This window comes from Carlito syrichta, unplaced genomic scaffold (genome assembly GCF_000164805.1).
Source record: "Carlito syrichta isolate Samal-C Ts95f unplaced genomic scaffold, Tarsius_syrichta-2.0.1 Scaffold314294, whole genome shotgun sequence".
NCBI lineage: Eukaryota > Metazoa > Chordata > Mammalia > Primates > Tarsiidae > Carlito > Carlito syrichta.
The window spans coordinates 160,979-175,395 of record NW_007258390.1 but is presented as its reverse complement, the minus strand read 5'-3'; the positions used below and the strand labels follow the sequence as shown (position 1 = coordinate 175,395).

Sequence of the window (14,417 nt, the reverse complement as noted above, 5' to 3'; positions counted from 1 at the left end):
TAGTGTAATGGCTTATTTTAATTTAAAAAAAAAAAAAAAAACTTATTCTAAGGAAATCCGATTCAATCCTTTTCATTTACACTTTTGAGTGCAGGATTTTTTGTATTCTAAAAGAAAAAAGCAATATTTCATGGAGACCTCACACCACAAACCAAATACAGGCTTGTCCTGTTAAGAAATAGTAAATTGCTTTTTTGTGGCTTGTCAAATTTGGCCTAAGTCACAACTTTCTAAACTGTAGAAGGCAGACCTCCACCTTGAAGCCTATATAGCAAGATTATTTAAGGGGTAATGTTACTGAAGGTATTCTCATCACCAAGTGCGAAGGAAGGGTGTTGTTTTCTTTTAACGTATTGTCTGATCAGGAAAGTGTCAGGCTCCTCATAGTAGCAAGGTTAATTCACTTCATGTCAAAAGAAGGTTAACAGATTTTCATATACAGTCAGTTATATAAACATGGACAACCTATTAGTCCATGAATATTAGTATTTTGCCATCCTTAATGTTGAAATTGGCAGTTTTCTTTCAAGAGATATACTCCCCAAACCCAAGAAATTTCCATTTTTCATGTTATCAAACTACATTGCACGTAATTGTGTATGTGTCTGTGTGTTTTAATGTGCTCTTTTCCCCCCACTGGGTCTTATTCAACAACTATTTGCCTATTTTGTGCCAGGTAACCTGTTATGCCTTATGCTTTGGAAAAGTGGTGGAGGACAGAAATTGAGCCACATTTGCACCCTGAACTCTCATTTAGATGTGAAGATTAGGTTACTCCTTTTACAAAGTTGAACAGGTTTGTCTGAGGCTAAGAGGAAAACATTTGGTGTACCCAATCAACATTGTGTTGGTTCCATGTAAAAAGATATTACTATAAGGCAGGACTTTGGTCTAAAACTTCCCAAATCCAGCTAGCATATATGTAAGCCATATTATGTAAAAGGCACCATTCAAGATGAGGGGGTGGTTGTTAGAACCACCACACATCCAGTGGGGGAGGGAGGTGTCAGGTTAACATCTGTTTGTTTCCCACCTGCTGTCATCCAACCAGCTGTAGACACGTTCTCAGTAGCATCTGTGGTTCACAAGCAGCATTCAGTACATGTTTTCAGTATGTGCCTATCTGACTTCGCATAATTTAACATTCACCTTACTTCATAGGGCCAATTTTATACAAATCCTAGATCCAGAATAAGCATCCATACATTTCTTGCTGTTTTAGAAAGAGCACTTTGAACTTCACAAAGATCCTTTCAGCTCTAGAGTGCCCAGATTTTACTATAAGGTACCGTCTGCCTTTGTTACATAATACTTAGAGGCAGTTTGTTTTATATTTCATGTGAAAATGCAGTTAACTCTTGAATGATCAAGGACTGATTACTGAGGGCCCTAGCATTTCTGACTAGACTCCATGCCACATCCATTATTTTTGGGTATTGTATAACTTTTAACACTTCCATCCAGTGCTCCAGGAATGAAATAAAATTCCATGGAGTCAATTTTACTACCTTTTATCAGCACTAATAAAATGTGCTAAAGGGAGGGTAATCATAAATCTAAATATCATTATTTCAATTTATCAAAAATGAAAATAAATCTCCGGTCTTTAGTTTCATGATCTCTGACAGAGTCCATTCCTACAAGCTCGCATCAAAGAAAGAGTTACACAGAAATGATATTAAAATTAGATATCTATATCTCCATATAAAATATGAATGTGCAACATTCTCACCAATATATGTGGTAAATGAACAAAGACTCAATATTCACTATAACAACTTTATTTTAATATATCTGAAAATTAAATATAATTTCTCTAAACAATGCAAATGAGAAAAACAGATCAGCAACATTAGTGCAAAGCAGCCAACATACTATAGGTAGCAATTTTCCCCTCAAAGTGGAATTATCAGCATTTATTTTTAAAGTAATATTTTAAACAGTTTTGCAACAAATAAAAATACATTTATTTGGTTCTTATTTTCAAAATTACCAGGTTACATGGCTTTCTACCTGAGAAATTTAAGCAAATTGACAAAAATATGTTAACAGATTTTAACTTTCTTATAGCATTGTCAGCAACAGATATAAAATATTAAAACATCTATTTAAAAAGACAAAGTTTAAAGTTCAGGTCCTTAATAGGACATGAAAAAAAGATACGAGAAAATATTTTTGCACCATTTAAATAACAGCACAACAAAGAATAACAAGAAGGAGGCTATAGTCTTTACTAAGCCATTTAGTTGAAAGTACAGGATAAGTTCTCTTCCTCGTTTAAGGCCTACACACAAAAAAAGGTTGACTCAAATCTAGAATGCATTACCACAAGACAAAATTCCAGGGTTGTACAGAAAGTAAACATAAAACCAGTATTGTTACTTTCTTTTAGGTCCCAGGATGGTATTTAACAAACAAATGACAAAAATGTTACATAGAAATGACTTAGCACCAGTTCTATTACACAAAAAAATTGCACATGCTGTATTCTGCAGTTTAGTTTTTATGTCTGATTACTGAGCAGCAAATTTTTTCCATGCCTAAAAACTGCAAAGAAAAATTATCAGATGACAGAACAAAGTGAGATTTTTTTCAAAACAAACAAAGCTGCTTTCCATTACAAACCCATAATTTTTTTTTTGTTTCAATGGCATAAAACATGAAAAAATAAGAGGCAGGTTTTTGTTGGAGAATAATACCTAGTTACTGAAAGTTATCTGACAAAATACAAGCTGCTAGTAGTAATTTAAAAGGCTACTCTGGACAACAGTACTTTGAACATTAATAGTCATTGCTAGTCCTCAGAGGTAAAAAGGCACTCACCCCGGGAGCAGTTTTTTTTTTTCTTATTTGACAAGCCAAACCTAGTTTTGATGGGAGAGTCACTGGCTTGAAAATGGAATTGAACACAAGAGAGCCAATAATTCATTCACTGGTTACTATCTTAATAATAAACATGACCTGCTACGTTACAGTCATTTCTGAATTTTTGCATGTACTTACATAACTCTCTTAAACTGTGAATAGAAGACATCAATGAAACAACTTGTGACTCCTTTCAGATCAATGAGATTTTGTAGCCCCTTCAAATGCCAGGTTGGTCAAGAGACTGGTTATGAGCACACATTTTACAGCAACCACACTAACTCACATTCCACCTGGTTCTACCAGCTGGTATTTTTGTACAGAATATCAAATGAAGACGGTTTGAAATCATATGAAAACGTTGCCTTCCGCTGCTTCTGTGGATTAAAAATCACTTTTCCTGTTGCAGACAGTCTCTAATCCCATTGATGTCGTCAATTGCTATGTCAGGTATTGGGAAAAAAGGGTAATCTACTGCCCCTGAGGTCCTAAATCCAATGTAAGGCAGAATGAATCAACTGAGTTTTCTATAGAACATGCACTGCAGTAAGATGTAAGTCCTTAAGAATCTATAAAAGATCTCACTTTTAAAACATGTAAGAAGTCCAAAACCAGTAAGTAAAAAGATTAATTGCTTATATTAAGAGTCTACAAGTCCTGCACACAGTTTTTCCCCAGCTAGAAAACAATGGGCTTTTCCTTTGACTCTTCTAACTCCATGGCATTATTGAGGATTGAAGAGGCACTTGTTACTGTGTTATAAAGGTCGGTTTGTGGATACTCAGTGACTTTATATAAATGGACATCACCCAACTCTGAATGAATTATAGAAGCTGAAATGGAATACTGTCACATCCTCTCTTCTCAAGTGCCATTATTTGTGCTCCAGGACCTTTTGATATTTCCCTTTTCGAATCCCACTGGTTATGTCATTTCGATGCTACTGTTTTTATAGGATGGAAAGATATGGGATTCTTAAAAAACAAAACAAAACAAAACAAAAAACAACTCTGCTAATGGTTCTCTATTCATGTAAACCTCAAAGGACAATCTGAGCCTCTGAGTCACTTTCAGATTCTTCTTCCCAGCCTTTGTCTCTAAAAGTCAACTCTTAAGAACATAGCAGTAAGATGAATTTACTTCTGGTGGGTGCTCTTGAAACTTTTTAATGATATGAAGAAGTCAATTATATGTTCCAGCTGTTGTCTCTCTTTTTATCTATAACTATTTCTAAATAAAACTCAGGAAAGTTTGTTGCAACACATGGTGTATCTGACCAAATCAAAGAACACGTAAAATGATCCTTATCCATTCACTATTATCCTCTTTGAAGATAAATGATAATAAATAATGATGGTATGACAGCTAAAGAGCCATTAGATAGGGCTATCGCAACCACTCTCAATGTTAACCTGCTCCTTCACTGGCACCAAATTAAACTTGCAGTTGAACTGTAAAAGCATCTGTCCTTGGTTGAAGAAGTTTTGCAAGCACATTGTTTTACCAAGTTTTAGAATCTGGGTGTTTTGCATTTTTAAAGCTTGCCAGCACACCTGTAGTCATATTGATCTATGCTTTAAACTTTGGCAAGAGAAACAAGGTGTTGCTTTTAATCCCAGCTCAAGCTTTTAAATGCTGCTCTCTTGCCCCATAGTTGCTAACTACATAACTATATTCGGTTTTAACTTTTCTTCTTGCAACATGTTTATTGTGAATAAGTGCATTTCAAATCTAAGTGGCCATTAAAACATTTAAAAATATAAAGAACTATTGCAGTTGTTTCCTAAATAGCTTCCATAGCTCCCGTAGCCAATGTGCTCCTGACTATTATGTTGAAGACAATAAGCATAAGGATTGTACCTAAAATCATAAAAATTCTCATGTCTTTGAATCCATCTTGCATTCCAGTTATATGCTGGCTTCCAGAGAATCTGTCCTCCTTGGGGAAAATCACCTGAATAGTAAGTGTTAACACTTCTTGATGATGTTATTGGCACATGGAAGGGTCTTTGGTTCACTTTCTGGTAAAATGTACTACCACTAAACCTCCTCTTCTGTCCTGTGATGCCCTCTAATAGATCACTGGGGCTGGATTCATGGAAGTAGACTTCATCAGACAAGTATTTGGGGGTTAGCCTCCTTCTATTTTTGCTGTTGTTCTCTTCATCTCTAGTGTAACTGCTTTTACTTTCATGCCATGAATACCTCTTGTCTGGTGTCCTAATCCTGTTAAAGTATTCTTCCTCATCATCACGTTTCCACTCGGAACACAAGGTCTGCTGATTTGACCTAGTTTCCTGTTCACAAGTGATGATTTTGTCAGTCTCAAGAGGTCTTTTTTCTGGGGAGCTACGATATGTCGCCACAGATTTCTCGCTCTCATTGTTTACACTAAGGACTTCACTGAAACATTCAGAATCACTACTAATTTCCTCTAAGAAATCTGTCAACATCAAATCTAAGCCTATTTTCCCATTGGGTGAGGACACTTGGCTTTCCCTTGTGGATTTGGAATCGTCGATATGGTAAGCATGAGTCTTTTCCAACAGAGGGCTGTTGCTATCAGTTGGGAACAGCTGATCGCCAGCTTCACTAGCTGTATCCTTGCAATAATTTTTAAAACCATTACAACATTCTTCTGCATTATCCACTTTTCCCCTCTTTTGTGGTATACACTCAGGATCCTTAGTACAAATCTTTGACCAGTAATCTTCTTGAACCTGTTCTCCTCTTTTCAGGTTTTGCGTTTGACTCAAATAGGTTGAGTAATGCCTACGCTTTCTCAAATTGATCTGAAATCCATTTCCCTTAGAATGGACATCCCTCTGCCACTCACATGCGTCTGTCATGTGACTTGGTTTTATGTACACACGGGCATATTCTGGAGTTTGGTAATAGTTTAATAGATAATCAGTAAATTCCTCTGTTTCATAGAGCTTACATTTCCTGCCCTGGTCTCTCTCAGATAATCTGGAAGAATAGGGTGTAGTAGAACCATAGTGCTCTTCTTCCTCAAGAGGACCTTTAATTAGTGTAATGTATAAAGTAGTTTCCTCTATATCTGAACTGTCATATTCATCAGTTAATAATTTTCCAGTTCTCTCTTCTTCAGTTGAATATCTTAATTGTTTCTCCCCAAGATAGAGGGATAGAGGTAAGTGATTCCTAGCTTTTTGCTGCATTTTTGGTTTCTGTTTATTATGTGACTTGGCAACCTGATATTTTGACACTTCCTCTTGATTTTGAAGATGTAATGTGTTTAACTCTTCTTCCTCCTTCAGAGTTTCCAGTATGTTCATTGGAGCTTGATTAGCTTCAGGGCCTGTAATGCCAACCTTCTGTGTGTTAAACTGTGTGGATCCCTTTTAAAAAAAAAAAAAAGGTTAAAAATCTCACATTTAAAAAACTAAACAGATTTAAACATTCCAAAGAAAACTGGGCTTTCTCACATTGTTCTGAAGAGACTTCTAATACTGGGGATAGATCTAAATTAGGAACAATATTACACTGAAGAAATAGAGGGCACAAGATTAAATGTCTTAGTCTAATATGAGCTGGCCTTACTAGGTCTGTGCACAGGCTTACGTCAGAAGGCACCATGCTTTACATGGCCTTCAAAGTACATGACTCTCTTTTTATTTGTCCAAAAATCAATGAACCTACTATTCCAGGTATTGTGCTAAGAGCTAGATATACAAAGAGGAATAAGAAATGCTCTATAGCTCTCCCAGAAAATCCTAGTATAAGAAAAGACTGAGGGCTGAAATGTGGGCCTAAAAGGCTCCACTGGCTTAAAAGATCAACTGCCTTTCTGTTTTTCATACAGGTACCAGCCTCTTATTATGGATTGCAGGTGAGGATATCTTTGAGTTGCCCTGTCCCCAGTAAGAAGCAAGATAGCAAGTAACAAATGTGGCCATGACTGCAGTTCTATCTGTGGTTGTGTGTGTGGTGCTATCTGCTCTGTCCAACCACAGAATAGGTGAAAGGTACTGCCCTCAGGCCCCACCCTGCTGTAGGGTTTGTACTGTGCTCCCACTGACACCTGACACATATTAGGGCACAGTACCTATCCATTATCTGGGATTAGAACCTGAGGACTGCATAACCAGTGTAAGTATTTATGGGGCCAAGAATCAGACACTACACACATTGAAAGAGAGAAATTCTTTAGTAGTTACCCTGGGTGGTCATTAAAGTAAATTAAAAAAGATCCAGCTAGCCTTGTCATAAATGTAAATGTGAGATTTTTCTGATCCTGTTTTCACTAAGTTTGTCCACACTAACAAGAGGTCAAGACTGCAAATATAGTATATAAAATTAACTTTATATAATTCTAATGGCATTATATAATTCTAATGGCATTTACTATTCATATTTTAAAACACTAAATATGGATTTTCAAATTAACATTTTGGAACCCTTTCTGGCTTTTAATCCAGGACATATGCTGAGTCTGGCTATCTTTAGGAGCCCAGGAAGGAGAAGAAACACCTCCCAAAAAATGAAACTCTCCAAACAAAACAATTGTTCTGTGAGGTGAGAAATTCCTTATCAAACAGTTTAAAGCTAGACTAACATGAGTTTGCTACAAGTCTCAAGGCTCTCCCTTCTCATCCAAACCTGTTGCAGAGTAACAAACAAGAAAAACTAATTTAAAAACTACAAATCTAACACCCACTCCATCCATTTCATCCCTCTGGCATTTTCTGTTATGTCCATTAGGAGCTTAGAATAGTAGATAAACTAGCTAAATTGCTCTGGGTAACACTGTACTGAAGTTTAGAAACACAAAGTGTGTGTGTTGGATGGCAGAGTTGAGACACAAGTCCTTTAGAGCAGGAATCTCCAATTCTTAGACCACAGACTGGCACCAGTCCATGTCCTGTAAGGAAATGTGCGGCACAGCAAGGATGAGAGCAGGGTGGAGGGCAAAGGAGCTACATATTCTGTCAGATCAGCAGCGGCATTAGATTCTCATAGGATTGCAAACCCTACTGTGAATTGCACATGCAAGGGCTCTAGGTTGTCACTCCTTATGAGAATCTAATGCCTGATGATCCTCCCACCCCCACACCCTCCCCATCCGTGGAAAAATTGTCTTCCACGAAAGCAGTCCCTGATACCAAAAAGGATGCAAACGGCTGCTTTAGAGAATGTGGATATCCTTTTTGTAAATCTACTATTGGGGCTAGTAGAGATTGGCCTATTTAAAATAAACCCCAATGGATGCAGTGAGTCTTCCGTGGAGTCCGTTTTCAATAGGCTACTGCTTAAATGCAAAGGTAATTTATCAGAAAGGTTAGTATCTACCAAAATTGAAGAACAATGGGAAATAGCCTTACTGAAATTTTCCTCAGGAGTACCCGTAGCAACCGGAGGGCCTCAACCCGCCTCTGAGCCAGCAGGTACTTCCTCTCCTCCCACTCCTCTGAAGAGTCGGGTTCCTGAGGCACCTCAGATTTTGTTTTGTCCTTCTGTTTCCTTTGCCGGTGTCTGTCCCTTTCCTTCAGGGTTCGCCTCCTGACCCTGGCCTTCTTCCTCTTTTCCTGGGCTTTTCGCTCATCTTTTCTTTTTCTGGACAATGATTAAGATTAAACCATTCAGATGGTATTTATTAGGCATTTGAGATCCTCCCTCCTTCTGTCTGCCAGGGGAGGACAGACCATCTAGGTTTCCAGGAATCTACCACTGTTAACCCCAAGGCCTGACTTGGACAACTTGTGATAACAAAACAAAACACTGTTACGCATCAGTCAAAGGAGAAAGACTCATGATTTTTTTGGTCAAATAGAAGCATATACAGGCGAGTTTATGCAGATAGAGTATCAAAAAAGAAGGCTACAGAATTCAAAGAGGGGACCTCTAGCCCCACTTTCTCAAACTGCAAGCAGGGACCACAGGATTCAGATTTCACAGTGATGAGTTCATTTTTCTTGTGAAGAAAACCTTCTGTGAGTTGGTTTCAGATAAGCAAATAAAGATGAGTCAAGGTAATCAGAAAATCTTCAGGAAGAGAACTAGTCCTTGGCACATATTATTTAACATAGCACAGTACTGAAAAAACATACTGTCTTAGGAGAATTTGGACATATGGGCTTTTTTTTTTTTTTACTGCTATTTTCTAAAAATGAAAACTGTTTCAGTAAGGCCCTTATGGGAACGTGGGGAAGGGGAAAGAAGGGGCAATTACCCAAATCAGAATTTAGCCCAATGCTAGAGAACTATCTAAATTGGATGTTCAGCCTGGAATTTGGGGGGAAACAGTTATGTTTATGGGGCTTAAGCTCTAGCCAAGTTTTGCCAGACATGACCCCAAACATCTCCCATCACACCACTAACCAAAAAAGTAAAGGGCACACAGAAGAGTATTACTTAACTCCTTTTTATTCTGGGTGCTCTGTCACCCAGGCTAGAGTACAGTGGCATGATCATAGGTCATCGTCACCTTGAACTCCTGGGCTCAAATGATCCTCCCACCTCAGCCTCCAGAGTAGCTGGAACTACAGGTGCATGCCACCACATCTGGCTAATTCTTTTTTTTTTTTTTTTCGTAGAGATGGGGGTCTTGCTATGTTACCCAGGCTGGTCTTGAACTTCTGGCCTTAAGCAGTCCTCCTGCCAAAATGCTGGTATTATAGGCATGAGCCACTGCCTATCTCATTTTTTGAATGACTACAATTTACATGAAAAACTGGAGGAATAAATGTGCACGAGGAGGGGCTGAGGAGGTAAAGTTGGTTTTTAAAGCCCTATCATTCTGACTCATTTTTACCTTCTTCTTAGCAAACCCTTGGCAATCCAATAGCTTCTTCTGGGCTCAAATCCCTAAATTGGCAAAACAATGATAAGCTCAAAGAAATAAACACAGAGGCTCCTTAAACTTAGGAGAATTTAGGCCAACAAGAAAAATAGACCCAACAAATCCATGCCTTTTTGCCTATGGATTCGTTTGATAACTGACCATTTCATTGAAGAAGCTTTTCTAAACCTAAAAAAAAAAAGTTTTAATTGGTAGGCTAGGTAATGTTGGTAAATGTTTGGTAAATTGGTAAAATGTTTAATTTGGTAGGTTAGGACTCTCACTATAAAAGTTTCTAGTCCTTTTTTTCTCTTTTTTTATCATATCTTTTCAGACATCTTAATCTAGCTGGTTCCATTATTCCTCATTACTTGTTCTTGCTAACAGACACTTTTTTGAAGTATCTTGTTTTTAAAGGTTTCCTTGTTTTGGTTTTGTAACAGCATAATCCAAAGTCTGTAGCCCACAAATTCTTTATCTCGGCCTCAATGTTGTCTACCAAGTCTAGTCATTCCCACAAAGGGATTAATCCATAAGTCAAAAGAAAAAAGCTAAAGTTGATCCACATACCTTTCAGCCACTTCCTCTTCTCTCTTCTTTTCTTTTTTCCTTTCTTCCTCTAACTCTTGTAATTTGAGCTTTTCCTGATTTCTTCTCCTTACAGCTCCTTCACTGAAGTGTTTAGTTGCATCAAACATAACCTGCTCCAAAACAATTTGAAGACTTATTAGTAAAGTTTGCCAACTGGCTGAGTATGACATCCCAGGCCAGAGAGAAAAAACTAAGATAGTACATAGCAATTCAACATCAAATGATTTAAAACATTCTCTCTGCATCCCAGTACCCATACTATCCCACTGTTTCTCAGCCACCAGCCAAACAGTACTTGTAAGCTCCAGGATTTTCTTTGGCAGAACCCTTGAATAAATATATTAAATCATCACTTTAACTTTATACAATTTTATTTGTCAATATTACCTCAATAAAGCTATAAGAAACACTAAAGGAGCTTACTTAACATATGGTCATAGGCAGCATCACAATGCCATTATAGGCACAGGCTAAGAAATGTGAGTATATTACCTCTGGTTGGTTATAAAGATCAACTGACTGTTTTTAATCCCCAAAGACAAAAACAGTCAAGAAGTGGGGGGGGGGAGCAAAAATGCAAGAAAACTGACCTAATGAGATATAATATCTGACTATCATGATTATTAAACTACATTCAAATCTTGATATAAAGTGAAAGGCTGACTGAAGCACTACAAAAAAGATTTACTTAAAAAATAAAATAAAGTTATAAAAATAAAAGGACACAGAAGTAGCTATTTACATATGTATGAAAATGGTAAGCAACAAATTCATGATGATGGTTAGCTATAAGGGGAGGGAGGGCAATGGTACTGAGCATGGGTACATGGAGGGAGGAGTAGTCTCTCTTAAGACAATATATTTTTTAAGCTGGGCAGTGGTATATGAGTGGTCAATATAGTATTCGCTATATTGACTAGCTCATAATTTTAAAATATACATTTTAACATAAGTAGCTACTACACACACAGACATGCACATACACACACATACTCATACACTGGAAGCCGAACATCCAAAGTTATGCTAAAGACCGATAAAGAGAAGGAAGGTTCATTCACATCTTTTCCACTACTGGGTTAAGACTTGAAGAAGGAGATGACTAAAGCATGCAGACATCAATGAGGTGACATGACTGGATACACAGGCTGATTTTGAAAGTAGAGGATCCATGTGTGTTAGGATTATGTTTTAGCAGTTTACCTGACAGACATCCTGAAAATGTAAGTTGTGGCCCCAGGAGTAAGGAGGGAATACATTGCTCTTCATGTGCTTTCGGACTTCATATATTTCTCTCTCTCTCTCTCTCTCTCTCTCTCTCTCTCTCTCTCTCTCTCTCTCTCTTTTTCTCAGCAACTTGTCAAATATAATAAGCATATGAGATAGCTCCATAGGGGCCAAGAAGAATCCTTTAGACCTCAAGACATTGGGATGGAGCCCAAGATTATAACAACCATCACTTTAAATTCACAACTGGCAGCATGCCCCATAGCACAGAAGTGAGTGTTCAAATGAGGATTATTTTTCTTCCTAAACATCCATTTCTTTAAGGACAACACGAGCCTCTACATTAGCTATTGATAAGAGCCTGGTGGAGTCTAAGAAAGAGTACTCTAGATGCTTCCTTCTGGCTTTTAATTGGAATCATCTGAACAGTGGAAAATAAAAGAAACTCTGGCTACTTCTTACCTTAATGTTACATGCCAGAGCTTTCCCATCATCTCCTTTAAGCATCAGTTTCATTCCTCGAAGGGACTCCATGGCTTTGATAAAGTCAGTTGACTCTTGGTACTGTATGAAGGCCTCAAAAGTCTGCAAGCCAAAGCTAAAACCCCCAACTCTCCCACCAGTCATCACTTCTCTGTAGGGGTCAAGCATAGGGATATCCACATTCTTGATCTTCCCAAAACTTTCAAAGACTACCCGAAGGATCTCTTCACATGGCTTCTCCCCACTGGAACCTTTAGGTGCAAACCATTTACAGGGCAGACCTTCAAAATATATGGAATCTGGGCTCTTATCAGGGTCCTGCTCTTCAGTCCCATCACTCAGTGAGGCCTCGTTATCCTTGGGAAAGTGCTCCCACTCTCCCTGGGCATCTGTAGCCACTACTTTTAAGTCTTTTTTCAAACCATTTAGCTTGATGATCTTCCCATGTAACTTTGCCTTCAGTATCTGAACCAAACTTCGGGTTTCAGCCTCACCCTCAAATCGGATGAAGTCTTTTGTACTCTTGGAGAGTCGAACTGTGATAAACTGGTCAGGACAAATCAGGCTTTTCAACTGGTCAAGAACTTCCCAGTTAGAGAAGGGCCTCACAGGTTCTAGACTCTCTGGGAGCAATACGTTGATCATCAATTTTGCTATGGGCTTGAGGTAGAGGTGCTGAGCTGCACAGAGCTCGGTTGCCTCAGAGTTATCATATACCACCGTGACTGTCATGGTGTCCTCAGACCACCTTAGAGGGGGAAAGAGAAAATTTTGATACAAATGGAGCAATACACAGATTTGGATTGTGAAATGGTACTGGCATTGCTGGACTCGGGTCAAATTGGTAGGAGAAAGTATACCATGAGTAGAATTAAAATAATATCTCCCAACTTCTGAAACTAGTAAGTGATTATAGCTGGGTTGCAGAATACAAGATTAATACAAAAAGATCAATAGCTTTCCTATATACCAGCAATGAACAAGTAGAATTTGACATATAAAACTCGATACTATTTACATTAGCACGCAAAACAATGAGATACTTATAGAAATCTAACACAATATACACAAGATCTATACAAGGAAAATGACAGAACTCTAACGAAAGATATCAAAGAAAAATTAAACATGTGGTCCATGGATAGGAAGATTAAAGATGTCAGTTCTTTCCAACTTGGTCTGTAGATTCAAAGCAATTTCAATAAAAAATCCCAGCAAATTATTTTGTGGATACTAACAAATTGATTCTAGAGTTTATACGGAAATGCAAAAGACCCAAAAGAGCCAACTCAGTATTGAAGAAGAACAAAGTTGGAAAACTGACATTATCCGACTTCAAGACTTACTATAAAGCCACAGTAGGCCGGGCTCTGTGGCTGAGCCTGTAATCCCAGCACTTTGGGAGGCCGAGGCGAGTGAACTGCCTGAGCCCGCAGGTTCGAGACCAGCCCAGGCAACTTGGTGAGACCTCGCCTCTACAATAAAATAAAAAATAGCCGGGCGTGGTAGCGTACATCTGTAGTTCCACTTCTTGGAAGGCTGAGGTGGAAGGATCGCTGGAGCCCAGCAGGTCGACACTGGGTTGGCTGTGAGCATGCATGTCACTCCACTCCAGCCTGGGCGAAGGAGTGAGACTTCAACTCAAAAAAAAAAAAAAAGCCACAGTAATCAAGACAGAGTGGCATTGGTGAAAGAATAGACACATAGATCAATAGAACAGAATAGGGAGTACAGAAATAGGCATGCATAAATACAGTCAGCTGATCTGTTAGGGCAATGACAAAACAATGGCGCAAAGATAGTCTTTTTAACAAATGGCGCTGGTACAATAGGACATACACATAGCACTGGGTATGGCAATGGCTTTTTAGATGTAACACTAAAGACATGATCCACAAAAGAAATAATTGATAGGCTGGATTTTATTACAATTTAAAACTTCTGCTCTGCAAAAGACACTGTCAAGAGAATAAAAAGACAAGCCACAGACTAGGAGAAAATATTTGCAAAAAATGTGTCAGATAAAGAACCATTATCTAAAACATACAAAGAATTCTTAAAACTCACAAGTAAGAGTAAAAAAATCTGATTTTAAAATGTGTCAAAGCCTTAACAGACACCTCCCCAAAGAAGATTTACAGATGGCAAAAAGTATATGAAAGGTTGCCCCACATCATATGACACCAGAGAAACGCAAATTAAAATGAGATGCCACCACACACCCATTAGAGCTGCCAAAATCCAAAACACTGATCACACCAAATGAGGTCTCCTTAAGAAAGAGCATCACAACAGGGATATGGTGCCAAAAAAATTCTCATTTACTGCTGGTGGAAATGCAAAATACTGAAGCCATTTTAGAAGACAATTTGGTGGCTTCTTACCAAACGAAACATACTCTTGTCATACAACCTAGCAATTGTACTCCTTGCTATTTCCCCAAAGAAGC

The 14,417-nt window shown here is 38.1% G+C and overlaps 1 protein-coding gene across 1 annotated transcript; it reads right to left on the bottom strand.

Moving 5' to 3' along the window:
* Positions 1 to 4,607: 4,607 nt before the first annotated feature.
* On the bottom strand, positions 4,608 to 12,700 carry LOC103273888 (A-kinase anchor protein 17B). The gene is given in 6 exon segments (XM_021719191.1): positions 4,608 to 6,228; positions 7,422 to 7,453; positions 7,456 to 7,488; positions 8,211 to 8,442; positions 10,238 to 10,368; positions 11,948 to 12,700. Coding segments are annotated over 6 exon segments (2,802 nt in total).
* Between the last annotated feature and the right edge of the window lie 1,717 nt (positions 12,701 to 14,417).